This window comes from Talpa europaea (assembly GCF_964194135.1).
Source record: "Talpa europaea genome assembly, chromosome: 7".
Taxonomy (NCBI): Eukaryota; Metazoa; Chordata; class Mammalia; order Eulipotyphla; family Talpidae; genus Talpa; species Talpa europaea.
The window spans coordinates 30,676,108-30,697,024 of NC_140074.1; the positions used below are offsets into that span (position 1 = coordinate 30,676,108).

The 20,917-nt window shown below is 34.0% G+C and overlaps 1 protein-coding gene across 11 annotated transcripts in view; it reads left to right on the top strand.

Annotated features, from left to right (window-relative positions):
* PTPRD (protein tyrosine phosphatase receptor type D) overlaps positions 1-20,917 on the top strand; it is a gene marked incomplete at both ends in the record, with an annotated part of 382,458 nt that overhangs the window by 202,465 nt on the left and 159,076 nt on the right. For 7 of the 11 annotated variants that reach the window (XM_084237489.1, XM_084237487.1, XM_084237488.1 and 4 more), the window contains 3 exons: positions 2,534-3,115; positions 9,799-9,932; positions 12,330-12,474. In XM_084237489.1, coding sequence (XP_084093615.1) covers positions 2,534-3,115; positions 9,799-9,932; positions 12,330-12,474 — 861 coding nt within the window. Of the gene's footprint in view, positions 1-2,533; positions 3,116-9,798; positions 9,933-12,329; positions 12,475-15,624; positions 15,931-16,816; positions 17,011-19,144; positions 19,172-20,917 lie in introns of all 11 variants that reach the window. The other 4 variants (XM_084237481.1, XM_084237484.1, XM_084237485.1 and 1 more) reach the window with 2 other exon arrangements.

The following is a 20,917-nucleotide window of genomic DNA, read 5'->3' on the forward strand; positions in this document are numbered from 1 at the left end:
AAATCCCTGAAAACAAAGGGAAAAGAAGGGAAAGCTGGAGCTAAAATCAATATCTTCTAATAATAGATGCTTTAAATATGATCAACCTTACCATAAAAAATTAAAACCCAGGTTTCCCTGGTGACTCAGGGTTAAAGTCTCAGTGCTGTCAGGCTATCGCCAGCCTCTGCAGTGCAGGTTCCCCAGATGGCCAGGGAGATTCCCACAAGGCTTAGCAGACCTCTCTTGTCGTGCCCCCTGCTCCCCTCAGCAGTGCTTTTAGTCTGTTTGCCTGTTCTGCTCCCCAGTCTGTCTCTGGTGAATCCTCTCACCCACCCGCACCTCTGGTCTGTACCCCAGCTTATGTATAAAAAAAAAAACCTTTACAGTAAATGTGACAGAGCAAAGCTAATGCCCGCTTAATATCAAAAAACACAATTATTTACATTATTTTTACTTTCCTTAAAACTTCATAAACACATGTAGAGAAAATTTGTGTCCCCCAAATCCTTAAGAAATGTCAGGCCAGAATATTTAACAAATTTCTTTTTATTATTATTTTCAGTAAATTTCCTTGGCCAGTAGCATTCTGTAGTTCTTAGTGTTATATGCAAATGTTGAATCACCCTTTTCATAATAGCCATTTCATCTTTAAATATTTCACCTTAAAATATTTGAAAGTTTACTGAAGGTCTTTAAGAATTCAAAAACAGTAATGACATTATCTTGTTCAACTGCCTGTCTTTGTTTTCCTCACCTCACTTCCTACTGTTCTCTATCTCAAAAAATAAGTAAATAAGACATGAAGATGAATTTGGAAATTGTGACCAATGCAATGAGAGTGTGAAGAATGGATAGGGACTCATTCACTTAGTGAGTCGTTTAAGAATATATGTATTAAAAAAACCCTTATAGGTTATAGGAAAAATGGGTATTGAGTGGGCTAATGATAAGAGTGTTACCCTATGAGTTTTCTTTAAAAGTCAGCCAGTGGAATCCTTTACCTTTCAGAATCATTGTGCAGGGTGAAACTGTTAAATATGTGGTCACCAATGAAGAATATTTGTAGCACTTGAATTGAGTCCTGCTAATAGGAAATAATTGAATTTCTAAAAGAAGGGTATAATTGCAAATATTTGTCATGTACCTATAATCTCAGATATTAATGACGCTAAGCATTAATACTTGCTGTGATAAAATATATATATATTTATTTTTTAAGATTTATTTATTTATGCATACAAGAGCAGGGGTACAGGCCAGAGATGCGGGGGTGGTGGTGAAAGTATTCACTAGAGGAAAATCGGAGAGCGTAACAGTCAGATGGACTGAAATACACTGCTGAGGGGATCAGTGGGCAAGATAGAAGAGGTCTGCGTTGCCATGTGTGTTTCTCTCAGGCCGGCCGGGAATCGAACTCGTGCTTCAGAGGTTGTGGATTGTTTCATAATGCGGTGCTTAACACTTTGCGCCACCAGGGAGGCCCTATGATAATTTTTTTTTAAAGATTTATTTATTTATTTATATAAGCACTGGGTACAGTCAGAGGCGCAGGAGGGTGAGAGAATTCATCATAGCCAGAGCAGAGAGTAGAACAGATAGAGTGACGAAGTACGCTGCTGAGGGGAGCAGCGGGCGGCAGGAGAGGTCTGTTACACCATGTGGGACCCTCGCCTGGTGGTCGGGGATTGAACCTGCGCTGCAGAGGCTGTGGGCAGCTTCGCAACCCAGCGCTCAACCGCTGAGCCACCGGGGAGGCTCCTGATAAAATATTTTTAAAGTAATTTTTGACTATGCCTTTTTGTAGTTACTTCAGTATTTCTTGGATATTAAACTACAAAAAACTGAATTTGAAGTCCATTCGAAGTTAGTATTTTTTTCTTACCTTAAAATTCTTGGTTCGATATTTATAAGGATTTTTTTTTTTTAGTAATGTTACCTATGTCTTACAACTGAAAAAATAGATACTACTCTCTCATAGCAATTTAATTCCATTTCAATATATTCCAAAATTTTGTTCTTTTCAACATGTATTGGAATTTAGTTATACCATTCATTTCTAGCAATGAGGGATTTTTTGATCAAACTTTTGGTTATAATAATAGTAATAATCACAACTAATATGTTTTTGCAGGTGCCATATTCTTTATGAAAGCATGACTGTATTAGGCCTTTAATCTTCATGGCAAATTCTTGAAATATATTTACCTAACTATATGACTTAATGAATATAGTTTTTTTTTAATATGAGGAAATTAATGCAAATAAAGATTAAACAATGTGGCCAGGTTCACATATCTAATAAGTCCTAGATTTTGAAATAGGTCTCAAAATAGAACACTGTAGTGCCCTTCTAGTAAAATGGGATTTGCTATTTATTGTGTCTTCTTGCACTCACTGATCAGTTAGAAAACTATCCTTGGCTAAAATTCCATCTGATTAAACCTCCAGAAAGTACACAGATCTTCTATTCCAATAATAAGGTTTATAGATTATTGTAACATCTTAGAAATGATGAGTGATCAATGACTGTTTCTCTCCCTCTCCTACAAAGCCTTACCCAAACCTCCAGGAACTCCAGTTGTGACTGAGAGCACAGCTACAAGCATCACATTAACATGGGACTCTGGGAACCCTGAGCCTGTCTCTTACTACATCATTCAGCATAAACCTAAAAATTCTGAGGAAGCTTACAAAGAAATTGATGGGGTGGCAACCACTCGCTACAGTGTGGCCGGACTAAGTCCCTACTCAGATTATGAGTTTAGGGTTGTCGCCGTCAATAACATTGGGCGAGGGCCTCCCAGTGAGCCTGTGCTAACTCAGACCTCAGAGCAGGCACCATCCAGTGCCCCGCGGGACGTCCAGGCACGCATGTTGAGTTCCACCACCATTTTGGTCCAGTGGAAAGAACCTGAAGAGCCAAATGGACAGATCCAAGGATACAGAGTTTATTATACGATGGACCCCACACAGCATGTTAATAACTGGATGAAACACAATGTAGCTGACAGCCAAATCACTACTATTGGCAACTTAGTACCCCAGAAAACATATTCTGTCAAAGTCCTGGCTTTTACCTCAATTGGAGATGGCCCTCTTTCGAGTGACATACAAGTCATCACGCAGACAGGAGGTAAGTCTGGTTCTGGATGGCAAGTAGAGGAGAGGGAAGGGGTTGTCCTTAGAGATGGTAACAGCAAAAATAAAGAAGCAAAGAACAACATAGTGTAAATCATGATTTTTGAGATTTAGAATGTCAATGAGAGGTTAAGATAAGACCTCTGAAAAGGCATAGACATGAAAAGGAATAGACATGAAAGACTGACAAAAGGATTGAAGTAGAGAATTTAAGCAAAGGCATGCGTTTAACATCCTTTGTTTTCTTTGGATCCAAGTAGCTTGAAGACTTTTCTGCATGAAATGAATGACTGCATCTTCAACATAGTATTTTGAGGCTAGAAGAACTGTGCATCTTTATACCTTGTGACCCTGGTAGAATAATATCTAAAAATATTTGTGAAATATAGAATGGTTCAAGATAAAAATAAGATCATTTGTTGGGGACAAGGGTGTTTTCATGTATTTAAATACCTGATATCTCTCAGGAAGCTTCTTGCTTAAAAATATTCTCCTAATGAGTTTTAGAGCTTTTTTTTTTTATTTTTTAGCTACTTACGGTCTCAGGGGATGAAGAAAAGCCATTACCATTATTTAAGATCAAACTCTGTGACTGACTCACCCATTTGAGGGCTATCAGAGCAGATGTCAAGCTTTTTGTTGAGGAAAAACTTGGCTCTGTCAGTGTGTTTATTTTCATAAAAAAATATTGCAACTCTCTGAACTTTGATTCTAGGTGATCAGTTTTAGTTTGGGTTAAGAATATAACATAGCAGCTTTTTCTCATGCTTATTCATGAACTTCAAGAGCTTTTATTTTGACTCTGTATTGTGTTGGTGACTTGTGAACTTCCATTAACCCAAGGGAGTACTGGCAGTTTGCCATTAGTTTGTTCAGAGACTCTACATAAGAACCAACCACTGCATACAGTATCTGTAATATATAGGAAAACTCATTACTTATTTTAGGGATGAATTAATGAATTTTCTCAAGTGTCAGAGCTAGATAAATTTATGTCTGTCCACTGACCTGTTTTTATGCCATGGGCTTTATGAATCATATGACTACACATGTGTAAGCAATTTTCCCTGGCTACTTGAAATTTCAGAACATATTTACAGACAGCCTGGTCTTATTTTATTTATCATATTTTGATTTCCTGTGTTAACAGATTATAAAGTAATGTAAATCATAAAGTAATCAAGGTAATATTGTGGAGTCAATATAATCCTGGACAGTGAACTTAAAAAAATCTAGATTAATGGGTCAACTATGTATTAGAATAGTTGTTCCCAATCCATTTCACTTTTTTTTTTTTACATTTAAGGTATTTCCATGAGGCTTCCATAATAATTTTGCTTTTAATATCCATTTATTGGGAAAATATATAATGACATGATGACTCAGGACTCTCAGGATCAATAGGCTAAGAAAACCTTCCAAAATAGGACAATGATTTGATCAGTTCTCTGGCTTAATTAACCAAGGCCATTTGATGTTAATGGACATCTGCCAACTACAATGATGTCAGTTCTGATATAATTAATGCTGAATGACTCCTTTTTCTTGTTGCTGATTAGCTAATTCTTAGGATCACTTCTTAGCAAAAGTGTAAATTCATTACGGAATATTCTTTTAGAAAGGTGATGTAAAATTAAAGACTATGATTGTTATTACTGTGATTTTATATCTTCCAAAGCTATAAAACCTTACTGATTAATAATATATAGGAATTTCTCAACTGTATCTTAATTTCATATGCACAGATATGTAAATTTTTATGTCTTCTAAATCTGAAAGTTGTTCATTGCATCTTATTCTCTAGATTTCACAAATAGTCATAGAACTATCTTTATTTAAAATAAGGTTCCTAGCAGGTAATATTTAGAAAGTGAGTTTAAGAGGGAAGTTACCACTTTTAATTTTATCTTAAATCCCTGTTAAATAAATTGCTGTAGAGAATTGATGTGCATTTGTTTATATTGGATAATATAAAAAACCAAAATATCTATTTTATAGTCACTCTTTCTCCTTTAATGCAAAGATCAATACAGTTGAAAACTTTAGGAAATATCTAAATAATTTTAAATATGAAAAGATCTTGCTTTGGAAGATTATTTTTGAGAAACGTGCATGAATCTTCCAAAATTTAATTTCTGGCATTATTATTACTTGCATCTAGTTTAATTTGAAGCTGTTGAGATGTGTGGCCACTAGCAAGGGAGATGTTTATCTTGAGATAGAAAAATATATCAATTATTAGAAAATTAAATGCAGGTGTTTTTCACTTCTTGTATAATTAATCACAATAAAAACATAGGGTAACTATATTTTCCAAAAGATGCACAAATAAAACTATAAGAAATGTAATTAGTTACATCAAAACCAAATGTACCAAAATGTTGTGATGTTCATGCTAATTGAAGACATTTTAAATCTACTCAATTCTTTTTTCCTAAGCGTATTTAGGAAATATATGTGAACTTTAGTTCTTCTATGTACTAACAGAGTCTTAGGAAATGTCTACTGATTTATATGTTTGTACTTAAAAGTATAGGTTTTTGGAAGGGGAAAATAATTATATATGTTTACAAAATAACTATTAATGGAAATAAGCATCCACTTTACTCACTTTGAAGAAGCCAGCTTTACAACTTATGGACATTGCAAAATTGTTATGATGTAAAACTGAAACATTGTACTTTAGATATCCAGAACTTTATAAATCATTTCATTAGCATGTGTCAACAGGCCTATTTAAGTAAAGTAGAAAAATAATGATTTCCAGTAGCCAAAATTGTGAAATCATTTTAAATACTTTTTCTAAATAGTTTTCACAGTTAGTAAAGAATCTCTGGATATAAATACAGGTGTAATAAAATTTAACTTTTTCCTATTGATTTTTAATGACAGTTGAGAGTAAGATTTGTGCAGGTTCTTATGTACTGGGTGAGAATTTATTTTGCCAGTGATACACTTGTGGCACTTAGAAGTCAGACCCCTTGTTTGGGATTTTGTATTGCTTTGTTTTACTACCACTGCAGTTCTGGCTGTTGTTTTTATTGTTGTTATTATCTTTTATCAATATGCTATATATACACATATTTAAATATATGTGCCTTACTGAAGTACTAGATAATTTAGCAATAATGGGTTTTCTAGTCTCTTTAGTGGTATTTCATAGTTATAATGTAGCATTTATTCAAGTAAGATGCACCAGCCTTATTTCTCTTGAGGTAATCCCTAAATTTTACTCAAATGTTCATTTTTCTATTATTAGCATTTTAGATAACATTATAGTTTTTTTTTCTTCTTATACTCCAACCTTTGTTTTGAATTGCCTTCAGATATTTGTATAGAGTATCATAGTGATTGTACTCACAATCTTTACTTTTGTCAGTGGGATTATAATCTTATTTTAGGGAATTAGTAGCTTATATTTGTATTTCCTTGTAGATGTTAAATAAGTAATCAAGAAACAGTCTGTAGTGTTGACACCACATTACAGAATATAAGAATTTCTTAAGTATAATTTTCAAGAAAAAATTGTATTTCCACTTTCATTTTCTCTTTCCACATCTGAATTCTACATTTGGCTTCTCACCACATCTCTCATTTTAATGTAGAATGATTGCATTTAAGTTTCTGCATAGATTGTTTTAATTTGCCCGAGTTCCCTCATATCTCACGTTTTCCCACAAAATTATGGTCAGTGAATTGCTTTGTGAAATGATATAACATAGAAAAGTTCATAAATATTTTTAGTATTTTTAGGCAACTCCTCAAGTAATAAGAAAGTGTGAATAGTGACACACCCTTGAGACTTCTGTGAGCATAGACTATAGGATAAAATGATCTCTTAAAGCATTGGGCCATATGCTGGATTAGGCTACAGACACATTTTGTCTCATACACTTTTAAAATTAATTCAATTCTTAAAAAAAATATTACATTATGTAATTTATTAACAACCTCTTGAAAAATCAGAAGCTTTCATAACTGGAGCCCACATTTCACATGGCAGGTATCTCCCAGTGCTGAATTTCACTCACTCCTCCAGGTAGGTCCCAACCCCCCCTCCATGGCTTCCTCATCCATTTAGCTTATTTGTCTCATACCTCTAGGCATTGATGTTTCTTCCCTGAGTTTAGAACTGATATATTAAGTTACCTCTGTACTTATCTATACCTATTTTCCAAATCGCTTCACCAGAAGGAGGTCTAGAAGCTGAGGAGGAGACCCCTTTATATATTAATTGAACAGACTTACCAGCAAGTTATCTGGTCACTGTGTACTTACTTTGCCCAGGAATAAAAAGGAGAGTGCACACACTAACATGTACCTACTTAATTCATTATTTAGGAGGAGAGGGTTCTTAACGGAACCAAACAGAATTATAGGATTAGGCAAAGCTTGTGTCGCTGAACAAGAATGAAACATTGAAACCTACTGGGAATTTGTTCGAGGCAAATTAAAAGCACACACACACACACACACACACACAAAAAAAAAAAAAACAGTTTAAGAAAAAGTTAATTAGATTTCTGAGATGTTTTGAATCAATGTAAATTTATTATTAGTGTTAGGCAGGGAGAAAAGAAAAAAATATAGAGCAAGCAATTATTATGCTGAGAGTGACCCTTTCATACTGTCCATGCTTTTAATTCTTGACAACACTGTAGTCAAGTTTGGTTTAAGTCAGGTATTATCACAAGACTGTCTTCTTTCTCAGATTTGTGGAAGTTGGGGCAAAAATAAAAGGGAATAAAACTAGAGAAATGGAAGTTATTGCCCATATGTATGTATATATGTGTTTCTAGGTTAAGAAATCATTTTTTATCTGAATATTAGAATGTAGTCATCATTTCCCATCTGTCTGATCCTTCTTGGCTTCCATTGTTTTCCCTGCCAGTGTTTTTGTATTTCCATTTTAGAAGTATGCATTTTCCATTTGCTTTACTAGTTCCCTGTTTGTTATTTATCTCCCTCTGTTCCTCTTTTTGCTTTTGATCTTTTATCTTCTTTTGTCTCCTTCTCTCAGTCTGAATGATTGTGTTAGGTCACCCATAGGGAAGGTACTTTAGAAAAAAATAGATATGCTTTCAAAAAGTACATTCCCAGAGGCATCAAATTAATGAGTATCTGGCCTTTGATACCAAAAAATAAGAGGGAGAAAAGATGATGAAGGCAATTAGAAATATGAAGCACTGATTATTGGTAGCCTTAAGCATCAGTCCAAACATGGAGTGTGCCCTTGTACAGAGAGGGAGAGGGAAAAAGACAGAGAGACAGACACACACAAACACATGGACTCACAGGTCAACAGACCAGAGAGTGAATAAAATAATGGGATGCTGAGATGCTAGAAACCATTCTTGTAGATCTCTTTAGACTTTCATCTTTTTAAACAAAATACTTAATTTTCAGTCTTCTGCAGAGTGACTACAAAAGGAAAAGAAAGAAATGCATTTTATATCTTCAAAGACTTCTTATGAAAGTGATGTTTCAAATATTTAAAAATTGATGTTGAACAGTACCTACCTATGATACTATTTTATAGATCTCTTTTAATGTTTATGCTCATTTGCCAAAAACAATTTAGATCGTTTCTCCTCTCGTGTGAGTTTTTATTGTTTTTGTTCTTAATTAAGTTTAAATGTAATTCTCATGTGAGATTGTGGGAATATGTATGCATGTTCAGCTTTGAGACATGCCATGATATTGGGGGTGATGATCAAACCTTTTAAAATCCAGCAAGGCACGGTTAAAAAACCTGAGCAGACATTTACCAAGGACCATGTAAGGTTAGTTACATTATCGATGCCCTGAAGTATACCAGTCTTGTGTATTTTGGATAGAAGACCTTATGAGACAAGGAGGAGTTAACTAGAAGGTTGGGGTCCATCTTGAACTGGACATCTTAAACTGGATAGATGTCCCATTCTTCATTACATTCAATTTGTATCTCTTCCAAATAGTCTACTACATGACTAATTTGAAATTTATAGATGACCTTCATTAAGTTGCTACATTTCTGATAAGTGTATTCTATAAATATTTTAATTTATGTATTAATTTGACTATTCCATAGGAACAATATTTATATTAAGTCTATTAAGTCATTTGAAGTCATTTAATGATTAGAAGTAAGTGTTAATGCAGCGAAGGTAGGATTTTCTAAGCCTAGTTGGAAATAATTTTGAAAGTCCTAGACAGTAAGTTCCCACTCAGTTGTAAAATCACATAATAAATGCAGTATGAGATTATGTCCCCATTGAGTTGTAAAATAACAATAGTTTTATGTCTTTATAACTTATTATGATGTAGGTACCCATAATTTAGGTGATATTTATTTCAAGTACACTATACAAATCATCTCATTTGATACTTATAGTAGTATTATGAAATATATAATTTTATTCTGAAAATCTCATCCAGAGACTGAGACAGTGTTATTTGAAAACTCTTTATGTTGTATAGATACTAAACTAGTGAAGGACAAGGACAGCATTCATAATGGTTTTGACTCTTGAAGAGAGAAAATAGGCTTTAGAGACACCTTAACTGTACCGGGGACCTGGCACTACAGTAATCAGATACATGTGGACACATTTTGAAAGTTTTAAATAAATTAATTAATGGGAGAATTATGAATAATCATGGAGATGGTGAGCTCAATCATTGCCTGTCTATTTTCAGTACCAGGGCAGCCACTGAACTTTAAAGCAGAACCTGAGTCTGAGACAAGTATTTTGCTCTCTTGGACACCTCCACGTTCAGATACTATTGCCAACTACGAACTGGTCTACAAAGATGGGGAACTTGGAGAAGAGGTATGACTGTTTTTCACCTTCTTAACCATTCACTATACTATAGAGGACATTGGTGGAAAAGATATATCTATCAAAAGAGGAACTTGACCCAAAAAATTTTACCTCTGAGGGGTGTAGGGCAAAAAATATACAACTATTGTACCTATTTGAACTCCTTTCTGTTCTGGTGTCCATGTTTCTTCTGCAAGTATAATGTTGCAAAAGAATATTCTCTACGAGACTAGTCATCTGCCTTTATTTCTTCTTTGTATTAAAGTGCATAAGTCACTAAACACATGACTACATGATTTCCAAAACTTTGGATACATGAACTTGTCTAAACTGATTTCATGGAAAGATGCCCATAGAAAATATTTATTTCTATGTCAAGAATTACTTGATATGGTGATGAGTATATATATAAAGTCCAAGTATGCTATGCAAATAAAGCCAGCATTATAGAAAGCTAGAAATTGTTGATAGTGAAAAGAGAAAAAAAATCAATATAAATACTATGTACACTAGCAGGCACTATCCTAATGGTTTTATACACATGAGCTCACGGCATCTTTACAAAAAGTGCTATTTGTTAGCCCCCATTGTTAATCTGTTTCACATATAACAAAAGAAAATGCAGGAATAAGTTAAAAATTTGCCTCAAGTCTTGCACTAGTGAATGGCAGAGCTGGAATTTGAATCTCAGTCAGGTTCCAGAATATCTGTTCTTAACTGCTAGGTATACTGCCTCGTGGGTATACTTTGAAGAAAGCATAGAAATCAGTGTAAGATATATCTAACCTTTCCTGAATAAGAATGTCTAGTGGTGATAAATATATTTCTTCTGTTATTGTGAAACCAACAGGGAATATCAGGAACAAATGTTAGTGCAACTCTGAGAACTCAATGTACAGAAACCATTTTACTTAAAAATATCTTTACAAAGCTTAACAGCCCCTAATTTCATAAATCATATGCTAAATGTACTGTTATCAATTAGCTTACACTATGTCATTGTGAATACTATACAATAATTTAATATGTTCCTGTAAACTTCTGTTTTATTATGTATGTGAATTGAGCAAAATCTCCTCCTAAGACCAGATTTTAAGTGCAGCACTTTTAGAGTTAGCTAACAAGCCCAACATAAACTAAGCACTCAAGCAGTGGCATAATTTAATTGCTGATATAACCCCACGTGCTCCTCTTAAAACTCTTGGTGTTCTGAATATGGCATAAATCAGCACATGTGTGAATTCTTAGCACCACCCAACTGAAAAAGATGTAAGATAAAGAGTAAAGGAGAATGGCAGTCCTCTGGGAATGCTGTGGAAGCCTGAATGTTGGCACTCTTACCTTGCTTTTACAATTGTTTATTTAAGGAATCCCTTTTTTAATCTTGTTAAATGGCAAATCTAAAATTTCTGAAAGCTTTTGTATTTGCAAGCTAGGCACCCTCGAGATGTTTTCTCTAGTTTAAATTTGAATTCCCCTTGACTGATTTTTGTTTGTATGAACAGTGAACACTACATGTTAAAAAGCCTTAAGACTCTTTGTGTCATTACTAGACTACATATTTAACGTACATTTTAAGGTTTACTACAGGCTAGTGTTCAGTCTTAAATTTATTACCCATTGACTACTATAATTTTTCAACAATGGAAAGGCAGGTTCCAGACATGGAAAGTAAAAGTTATAGCATTTGATTATAAACCTATTTCAAAAGCCCTTTATGAATTTAAAAGTTGTTTTTAAAAGTGTGTTTTTTTTTTTCTACTAATGGGGTCTAGATGCAAAAAAAAAAAAAGGGAAGCATTAAAATTATTTTAAATTAATATTTTTTTATTTAATATCCAGTAATCTGATTTTACTCCCATCAGAACCTGGCAATTGCAGATCACTTTATTAACCACCTTATGTTAACCCTATACTAGTTTCTGTTGCTACTTCTGGCTTTATTTTCTTCGCCCCCTGTTTTGATTGCAGGAGGTCTGAGAAATGAGCTGACTGGCTGTTGGACTGAAATTGCATGTGTTGGACACTCCAAGTGAGACACAGGTGTCACTTTGCAGTTGAGCTATGTCACAGCAATACCTGTGCCTTAAGGGCAGAGCACATTGGTGGCAGTGGCTTTTCTATCTCCCTGCTACCTGATGCATTCATGTAACTCGTCATCCTTAGAAAAGATAGAACTGATTTCCCTTACTATGGTTGCCATGTTAGTTGTAAAGACTTGCCTTTTAAATATCAATTGTTTCATTAAATAAGTCCTTGGTATTCACTCTTGATATACGTGATATTTTGAAAATACTATATAGCCCAGATAACGGAAATATGATATATTCTGGGCAGTGTGGTAATAAAGAATATTTGCAGGAATCTTATTGAAGATGACCAAGTTCTCTTGCTACTTGTCCACAGCAACGAATTACCATTGAGCCGGGGACATCTTATAGACTGCAAGGGCTGAAACCAAACAGCTTGTACTATTTCCGTCTGGCTGCACGGTCTCCACAAGGCCTGGGTGCTTCAACAGCTGAAATATCAGCTAGAACCATGCAGTCAAGTAGGTGTCTCTCTTTGCTTACCTTCTGCCTTTTTCACTAGGAGATGTTGCTGACTTTTACTGCCACTACCAAACAAACCTGCACATTAATATGCTTAGTAGTCAGTACTCTCTGCTAGCAAGAGCCCGTTTGAGAGATTATTGTACAACAGTGAATTCTGTTGGTTTCAAACTTGGAGCAAATTGCAGATGTCATGATCCCACTTCCTAAATCAAAGGATTCTGAGGAGTTAAGAGTTTCCCTGAGAAAAGTGGGTGAAAGAAATTCCATCAGACCCATTTAGTGAATTATAAGGCTTTAAAACAAAATTCAGGTTGAAAACACTGTGAAGTAAGCAGAGTAGGGCTTAGGAAATTTCAAGAGCCCATATATAAACCAAAGTTTTCTGTTTGTTAAGCACATAGGTTTTAACTTTTCTAACAAGCCAACTTTATTTCTATGTTTTTGTTCCTAATCAGATAAAAGCTTAACTCTTGTGACTTGTTTTAATATTGCATTTAATATTGCACATGTGGAAATTTGGAATATGCAGAAAATCTATATTTCAACAAATTTAGGAATAATGGAATAATCACCAGTGCAATTGCAGTCCTAAATTATATTTTATTTCCTCAGGTCCAATTACTTTTGGGAACTGTTACTAAAAACATAGTTGTGTTTATATGTCAATGGGAGAATCTTTGTATTGAGGGGAAATTGTTTTGCATATTCTATGGGAGATTGTGTTGATGAAAAATTTGATGGCTTATAACAGTATTATTATTTGTTCCTTATTAAAATCTTTTTACCATTAGTTTATTTAACAACCATTTACCTTGAGTTGAAAAGCTTTATGGAAATTTTCCTTAGATTTTTTAAAATCTTTTGTGCCATTTTTGATACAATGATATATTTAATAACTTTATATAATATGAATATATTGAATTTTATAAAGCACGCTACTGACTTAATTTTTAGACAAACATGAAATTTATACTTTAAAAGATTGATTTTCTTTCATATAAGCAAATCTCATGTCATTTCATTTTCTATGGAAACTTTTGACCTTTCAGGGTTTTCTTGATGTTCAGATTCATATTCTCTCTTAGCCAAAACATAATCATTCATAAAAAAAGTATTAGGATCCTGATGCATAACCCATTAGTGATTTTCAATTATTCCCATAGAATTTCCTTTCTCTTAAAAACAAGCATATATATTAATGCAATTTTGAATGTTTTGAATTCCAGGCAGTCTAGTAAGTAATACTGTGGAAGATAATGCTTAATATCAGACACTTAAATAAAGAAAATGAGACATGTTTCAATATTATCTTTTGCATAACTTACAAATTTGACATTTTAAGTGTGTGTGCGTGTGCACACACACACACACACCCCTGAGGACACAATGGGCTTTTTCATAACCACATCAAAATCTTATTTATTATTAAATTTCAAATTTGTGTTCATTATATTACCACAGGAGATCTGATGGTCCAATGTAGTATAAACCAAATTAGCTTTTGAAAAGATTCATAAATGAGTTCTTATTGTTATATGAACAACTCAGTTTATTATAAATAATGATAGTGTCTATGAAAGTTTTATAATTTGAAAAATAAGCCTCAAGTCACAATCAATAGAAACAGTATTCAAGTGATTTTGGAAAATCCTATTCCAAATTTAAAAGATTGTGTTAGGAGGATTTTCCTTTTATTAGTAAAGGGTATTTTTCATTGGAATTGACTATCTTGAAGAATACAAGACAAGAATAAATGAAGGTTGATGATCCTCTAAACAATTGGATAACCAGATACTATATAATATTAATATTCACAGACACTAGGACCCAAACTACATATTCAAATATATACATTAGAATTGATTTACACATTCTGCCACATATTGCCTTATGAAAATATGTGTGGGTGTGTGTGTATGTGTTCAAATGCATTTATAGGTATAATCCCACTTGTTGGTTCTTCTTTCATAAAATATTAAAATTAATGTATGGGGATAATGCACTGCTTTTAACACTTTTGAATTTTTTTCAAATAAATGTTTAGTTAGTTTGGCAGGAAATAATTGCTCAGAAGATGACTAGTTTCACTTGAAAATGGGCAGTAAGAAAGCTTATATTTTAACTTCGGTAAAATGAATAATTATGCACAAAATGAAAGGAATGTTGACATAAGTCAGATCTTTGCCAGTAGTTCTCAGAGTTTTTTCTTTAAATGATTCTTTTTAATGGTTGTGTTATTGACCTTTTGTAAGGGATAGATGATTATTATTGATTTTACCAAAATTTGCTGGTGGGGTCTAATTCTTTACTAGCAATGGTGTCTCAAGAAGAGTTATAATATAAAAAGCTGAAAGCTGACGTAGGGTAAGTACAAGTTACAGTCAGAATCAACAAGCCTGCCATTATCCTCGGGTAGGTAAACCTTGAAGTCTGCATTTCATCCTTATTGATTCTGCATGCTCCCTGTATTTGGGCTATGATCAATGTTAGGTTAAAACTTTTCATTAAAACTGCTTAGGAAGACTTAGTTTTTCAGATAGTCAGAAGGGAGCCTTTTATGTATGTTGGGCTTTTCTTTCCTTTTATTTTGTAAAAATTGTGTTTGGTGGAAGGGCATTTGACAGTTATTGCAACTTTTTGCACTTACGGTCCCTTTCACAAATGAATACTGTTATGAATCGCCCTCATTCTAGAATGTAGATGGGAAAGCTTGAAACAGATTCTGTGAAGCATCATCTGACTCTCTCAACCTAAATCTTGCACTATTTGCAGCTTTTTTGAAGTTGGATAGTCTGTAGTAGGGCTGGGGAATACTGAGGGATTTGTTTTAGAAGAAGAATTTAAATCGCAGGTAGGTAATTTTATTTGAGGCTCTTTTATCTCAAGATTCATTTTCACATTCTCCCCCCACCCATTATTTAACAATTGCTTTTGGTCATTTATTCATTTTTGGTTTATTCATGTTACTAAGCCAAGGTGCATAAATTTATCTTTAAAAATTCATTTTAAGTTTCAAAGCCTTATTTCTGTTTTGTTGCCCTTACTGTTCGTTTATTTATTTTGCCTTTTCTTTTGTTTTATCATTTTTTTTCCAACCACTCCTGTCCTTTCACTCAAACCCTCCTTTAACTCACTACCAAAATAAGAGCCGTCAGCTCCTCCTCAAGACATTAGTTGCACCAGCCCAAGTTCCACTAGCATTTTGGTAAGTTGGCAACCTCCACCTGTGGAAAAACAGAATGGCATTATCACTGAATACTCAATCAAGTACACCGCGGTGGATGGAGAAGATGACAAACCTCACAAGATTTCGGGAATTCCTTCGGACACTACCAAATACCTTTTGGAACACCTGGATAAATGGACTGAGTACCGGATCACCGTGACAGCCCACACAGATGTCGGCCCGGGCCCGGAGAGCTTGTCTGTGTCGATGCGAACAGATGAAGACGGTATGTTGCTTCTGCTACGTCAGTCTGCGCCCTCTGACCTCCGACCCCGCCTTGGTCGGCTGTGTTTTCATAGCCCCACAGTAATCTGCTTTTCTCTGCTCATCTTTTTACTCAGCGTCGCTTTAACGTCAGCATTTTGGCCAAAGACCTGTCTTTACTGCAGCCTGGGTACTTTTTTTTTTTCTTTTTCCCAATCTCAACAGAGCATTTTGCTTCTCTTTAAAAGAACAGTTTGCTCCTGTGACCTGCAATCCAGGTCCTTCACTGTACTTCCATCTAAATAAAGTCTTCTGTGTTTTTCTTTACTTTTTATAGTCATTTCTTCTACATTTTGAAGTTAACATTTCAAAACTGTCTATCTTCTTGTTGCCTTTTGTCTTGCATATTTTAGAGACACTGATGCTCGACTTTGAATTTTTGGCATCTGTTGTATGGAATACCTTTGATAACAGAAAAAAGAGAAGAGAGCCCATATAAACAAGAATCTTTTTTATTCTGCTATGAAAAAGAAACTTTTAAAAAACACACAATAATCAACAGTTTTTGTTATTATTTCAATGCTATACCTCTTTGTGCTTTAATGCTTTGAACCTCAAAGCATCTTCCTTGGCTTTTGTACATTTTTTTACATGTTTTTCTATTTCTCTGATACTCTTTTTTTTTTTTCTTCCACTTTTTTTTTTGGCATTGGTCATGTTTTTTGATCTTTTCTTACAAGGTAGAGCAGATTGGTTGAGCATTTTCATTGGTTGAAAATGTTTGTATTCCTCAAAGGAAACGTAGTGGGTCTTCCCATTTTTTTAAAAAAAAACCTAAGTAAAGAAAATGCTCTGACTGGGTGGGACAAGTGCCTATAATTTTCTTTTATCCGATGATGTTGTTCCAGTTCCTAGTGGTCCTCCTCGAAAAGTCGAGGTAGAGGCTGTCAACTCAACATCTGTTAAAGTCTCATGGCGCTCACCTGTGCCCAATAAACAGCATGGCCAGATAAGAGGATACCAGGTGCATTACGTGAGGATGGAAAATGGTGAGCCCAAGGGCCAGCCCATGCTGAAGGATGTCATGCTGGCTGATGCACAGGTAAGCCTCTCATATCACTTACCTGCACTTTTCTAGGATACAATTAAAATGAGTCCCATTTTGAATTTTTTGCCATTTAAAAAAATCTTGCACAGAATTCTAGTTTTCAAATATGATGCATATTTATTTTTCAATCAAAGTTAAATCAAGTGAGGAAGTGATTTGTCATGAGATCAAACTCATCTGATTAAAAACGTAGATCTGTTTTCTTAAAATACAGATCTTCAGCTCTCCACAGCAGTATCTGAGATTGCCTTTCTGACTTCAAAAATAGACTTAATCAAATCGAAGGGAGAAATTCTTAGCAGCAACTTTGCTGATTGGGTCTACTTTCGACTTTGGTAAAACTACTTGGGACTAAATTGACCTAATTTATAAATGTATAACTTCTGTCATTGAAGAATAGACATTCCTATTCAGAGAAAATTTTCCAGAGAGTATTTTATTTAGTACTTCTTTATCAAATTACTTACTTGATAGAAGGAATTGTTTTATTTCCCAGAAAAAAAATAAAGATAATGATGATAGAAATTAGATTGGACATTCCCAGGGAATAAATGGTATCATCTATATTGAGCCACGTGAAGAAAAGTATTAAGAGTGGCTGAGATGTGAGAATTTACGTTGGCTGTTGAGAAGTACTTTAAACCATGGAGTCACCATTTGACTTAGTAATAAGTTGTTTCAAATAGACTGTCACAAATTTTCAATTTTTTTCATGAATCACAAGGATTTGGAGATAGTGCCATCACAAAGCCACCTGTTTTCCACTTAGCTTTCTAAAAGGGAGAATATTTTAATGAATAACTGTTATTCTGGAGGTTATATTTAACCCAAGGACTAGTTTGCCTATGCTGGCTTCTGTGGTGATGGAATATTAGATAAGGGAATGCTTTTCTTACTCCATAAATTGGTGGCTGGAATTGGAATAAGATGGGGTTGTGAAAATTTGAAATGTTCCTTCCATTGTGTGAAAGTAAAGAAGATTATGAATACAGTTGAAAACTGACACATCAGGTTGCCAAATTTTTCATTCTTGTTGTGTGTTACTGAGACATCAATGAACATACGTGTGACTCTCAGGAAAGTATGGACTATAATGTCTTAATGCCATCAACTCTCATAAGTGCTTATTTGCTTTTCAATTTTCACAGTTTAAGTAAAGGGATTTGGACTAATGGCCAAGTTATCTGTTCCATATTCAATATATTTTTTTTAATTGAAGGCCACTTTTGTAAATACAGTTGGAGGTGGTTAGTGTCCTTCAGACTCTGGATAATAAGTTATTGATTTGTTTTTTCCTAAATATTTATTTTGTATGCCTATAAAATAGAAAAATCTCATGGTATGAAATGAATGAAGCCATTAATGCCTATGTTTTATTAAGTTAGCAATTTATTAAGAAAAACAAAATGGTATTGCCATCCTGCTTTGATGTCCTTCAGCTCTCAGATAATTTCATATTATAGAACTGGAGTTCTGTCTCTGTTATCATTGTGAAATATGGTAGTTGGTGCAATTATATGATATGAAGTACCTTAAATGTCAACTCAGTCACTTTTCCCTCTCTCTTCTACTTTGCCTTATCTTTATTAATTGCTGTTTTTTCTTGGTATTTTTTGTTTGTTTGTTTGTTTGCTTGGTTTTGTTTTTTTGTCCATCTCATATATTCTCTTTATTCATTTAAATTTTTATTACATCATATAGTCCTCCACTGGTGCTGTTACTATTTCAATATTTATGGAAAATTTTCATCTAATCAGTGACTTAAATTCACTGTGTAAGCTAAGAAAGAAGTCAAAATAAACTTCACAGAGTAATGCATGATAAAAACACTAGCTATGTGCTGTTCCTTACTGATTCATTGCAATGAATCACTCATTAAAAAAATACACCAGCTGGCATTAACAATAGAAATATGGAACATATTTACATTTGACCTCTCAGTTGGGGGTAAGTAAGAATGGCAGCATAATACACACTCTGGAATTTTATTTTACACACTGCTTTAATTACCTACTCTTTCAAAACTTTGAAAAATCTAAGTAGGGCACCATTACCTTTATAAGACTATAAATTTCTCTTCATTTCTTTTTATTTTGTTTCCCTTCTCACACTTCTTAATCTCAATCAGTGGGAATTTGATGATACTACTGAACATGTGAGTAATTTTGACTGCTTTGTCAAAAACAAATTTTAAATGCTTATCTTTTCTGATTGCTCTCTTATTTGTGATATGTCATCACAGTTTGCTTGGATGCATGAACTAACACTTTTTTTTAAAATTGTCTTTACTATGTGGTTCACTTTTTTTTTTTTATTTCTGAAATTGGCATGATTCCTCTTATTGCATAAGAAACCTCATGTGCTTATATTGTTTTAGTGGCTGTTACTAACCTTGCCATATGCAACAGTTAGAGGACGCATGCTTAAAATGGAGGCATTGCAGACCAGAGTGGTCAAGTGGTTTGGTATAGGTTGCTCCTAAATCCTTTTCCTGGGTTACACATTCAGTGGATAACAGATAGGTCTGGCACTAATTAACTCTATCTAGAAATGGCATTTCTTTATTACCATGTGCCTACACAGGTTTGAGGGAAATTAAATAAGCTATTCCAAGAAGCAGAACTACCTCATGGAATGTAATTATTGTTTTTTAAATATTTGAGTTAATGAGTGTTGTTACTGGGAATTTCTTATGTGTAAGATGGAATGGAAAATGCAGATGTGACCTCTGCCTTCTGAGTTCTTACTGTCTAGAAAGCTAGGAAAATTGTAGTTACCTAAAATTTAATGAAAACATGCACCTCAAGCAATTTATAATAAATTAGTTAATAACTGACAATGTCAGTAAGAATTATGAGTTCAGAGGCAGGAGAACAGAATAGTAAAAGAGGTCCTAAGCTTACTTGAGAAATTCAAGGATAAGTAAGGATTGAAGAAGCAAAAATGTATATGTGTTTGTGTGTGTGTGTGTGTGTGTCGTAGAGTTGGAGATGGGAACATATTTCTCACAGATGAATACACTGCAGGTACACATTGAGGCACTCAAGAGTATAAAATCATCAGGTAGCAATGAGCTTTCCAATTTGATGTGAATGACTGATTCATGTTAGTAAGTTAGTAAAAATATGGCTAAGAGATAAATTTTAATAAGAAAATCTGAAGTGTCAAGTTAAAGAGCTAGGCTCTTCAATAATGGAGAAATAGAGAAAGTTACTAAAATAAGAAATAAGTTACAGACTTATTTGAAGGTATCCTTCATTTTTTAAATATTTTTTGCCAAAGCACTTGGATGCTGCTGGTAATTTCAGTAAATATGATTGGCAAAGTGGCAGTTCTCAGGGAATCAACGATAGAGCCATGCTATATAAACTATGTGAACATGATGCATAGGAAGAAATACATTATATATCATGACCAGTGAGTGTATATTCTTAAAATGAAGGTTTTACAGAATAGCACCTTACCTGTAGATATATGTAAAGTTTAATATTTTGTATTCAATTGTATATGATTCGTTTTTGGTGCTGGTCATGACTGACTGAACTAACTTTATGGGCAACTAAATGGACCATTACCTGAAGCTTAAAAAAGAGTAACTTAGTGAATGGATAAGTAAAAAGGAAAGCAAAAGTCATTTTTTACTAAACTCTGAAATGACATGAAGTAAAAATTTGACAAAATTGAAACAGCAGAAATGAAAAAAGAACAGGTATGATGAATATTTTAAAGGAAGAAGTGACTACTTAGAGGGAGAAAAGTGCTCAAAGTGAAAGTGAAAGTTTTGAAGATGTGCTATTGTTCATTAAAATACAGCAGTAGGAGGAGTCTGCTTCGGGGAGTGATGCTTAAATATTAATTAATTTGAACTTGATATAACACTTGACAGTCAAGGTAAACTACC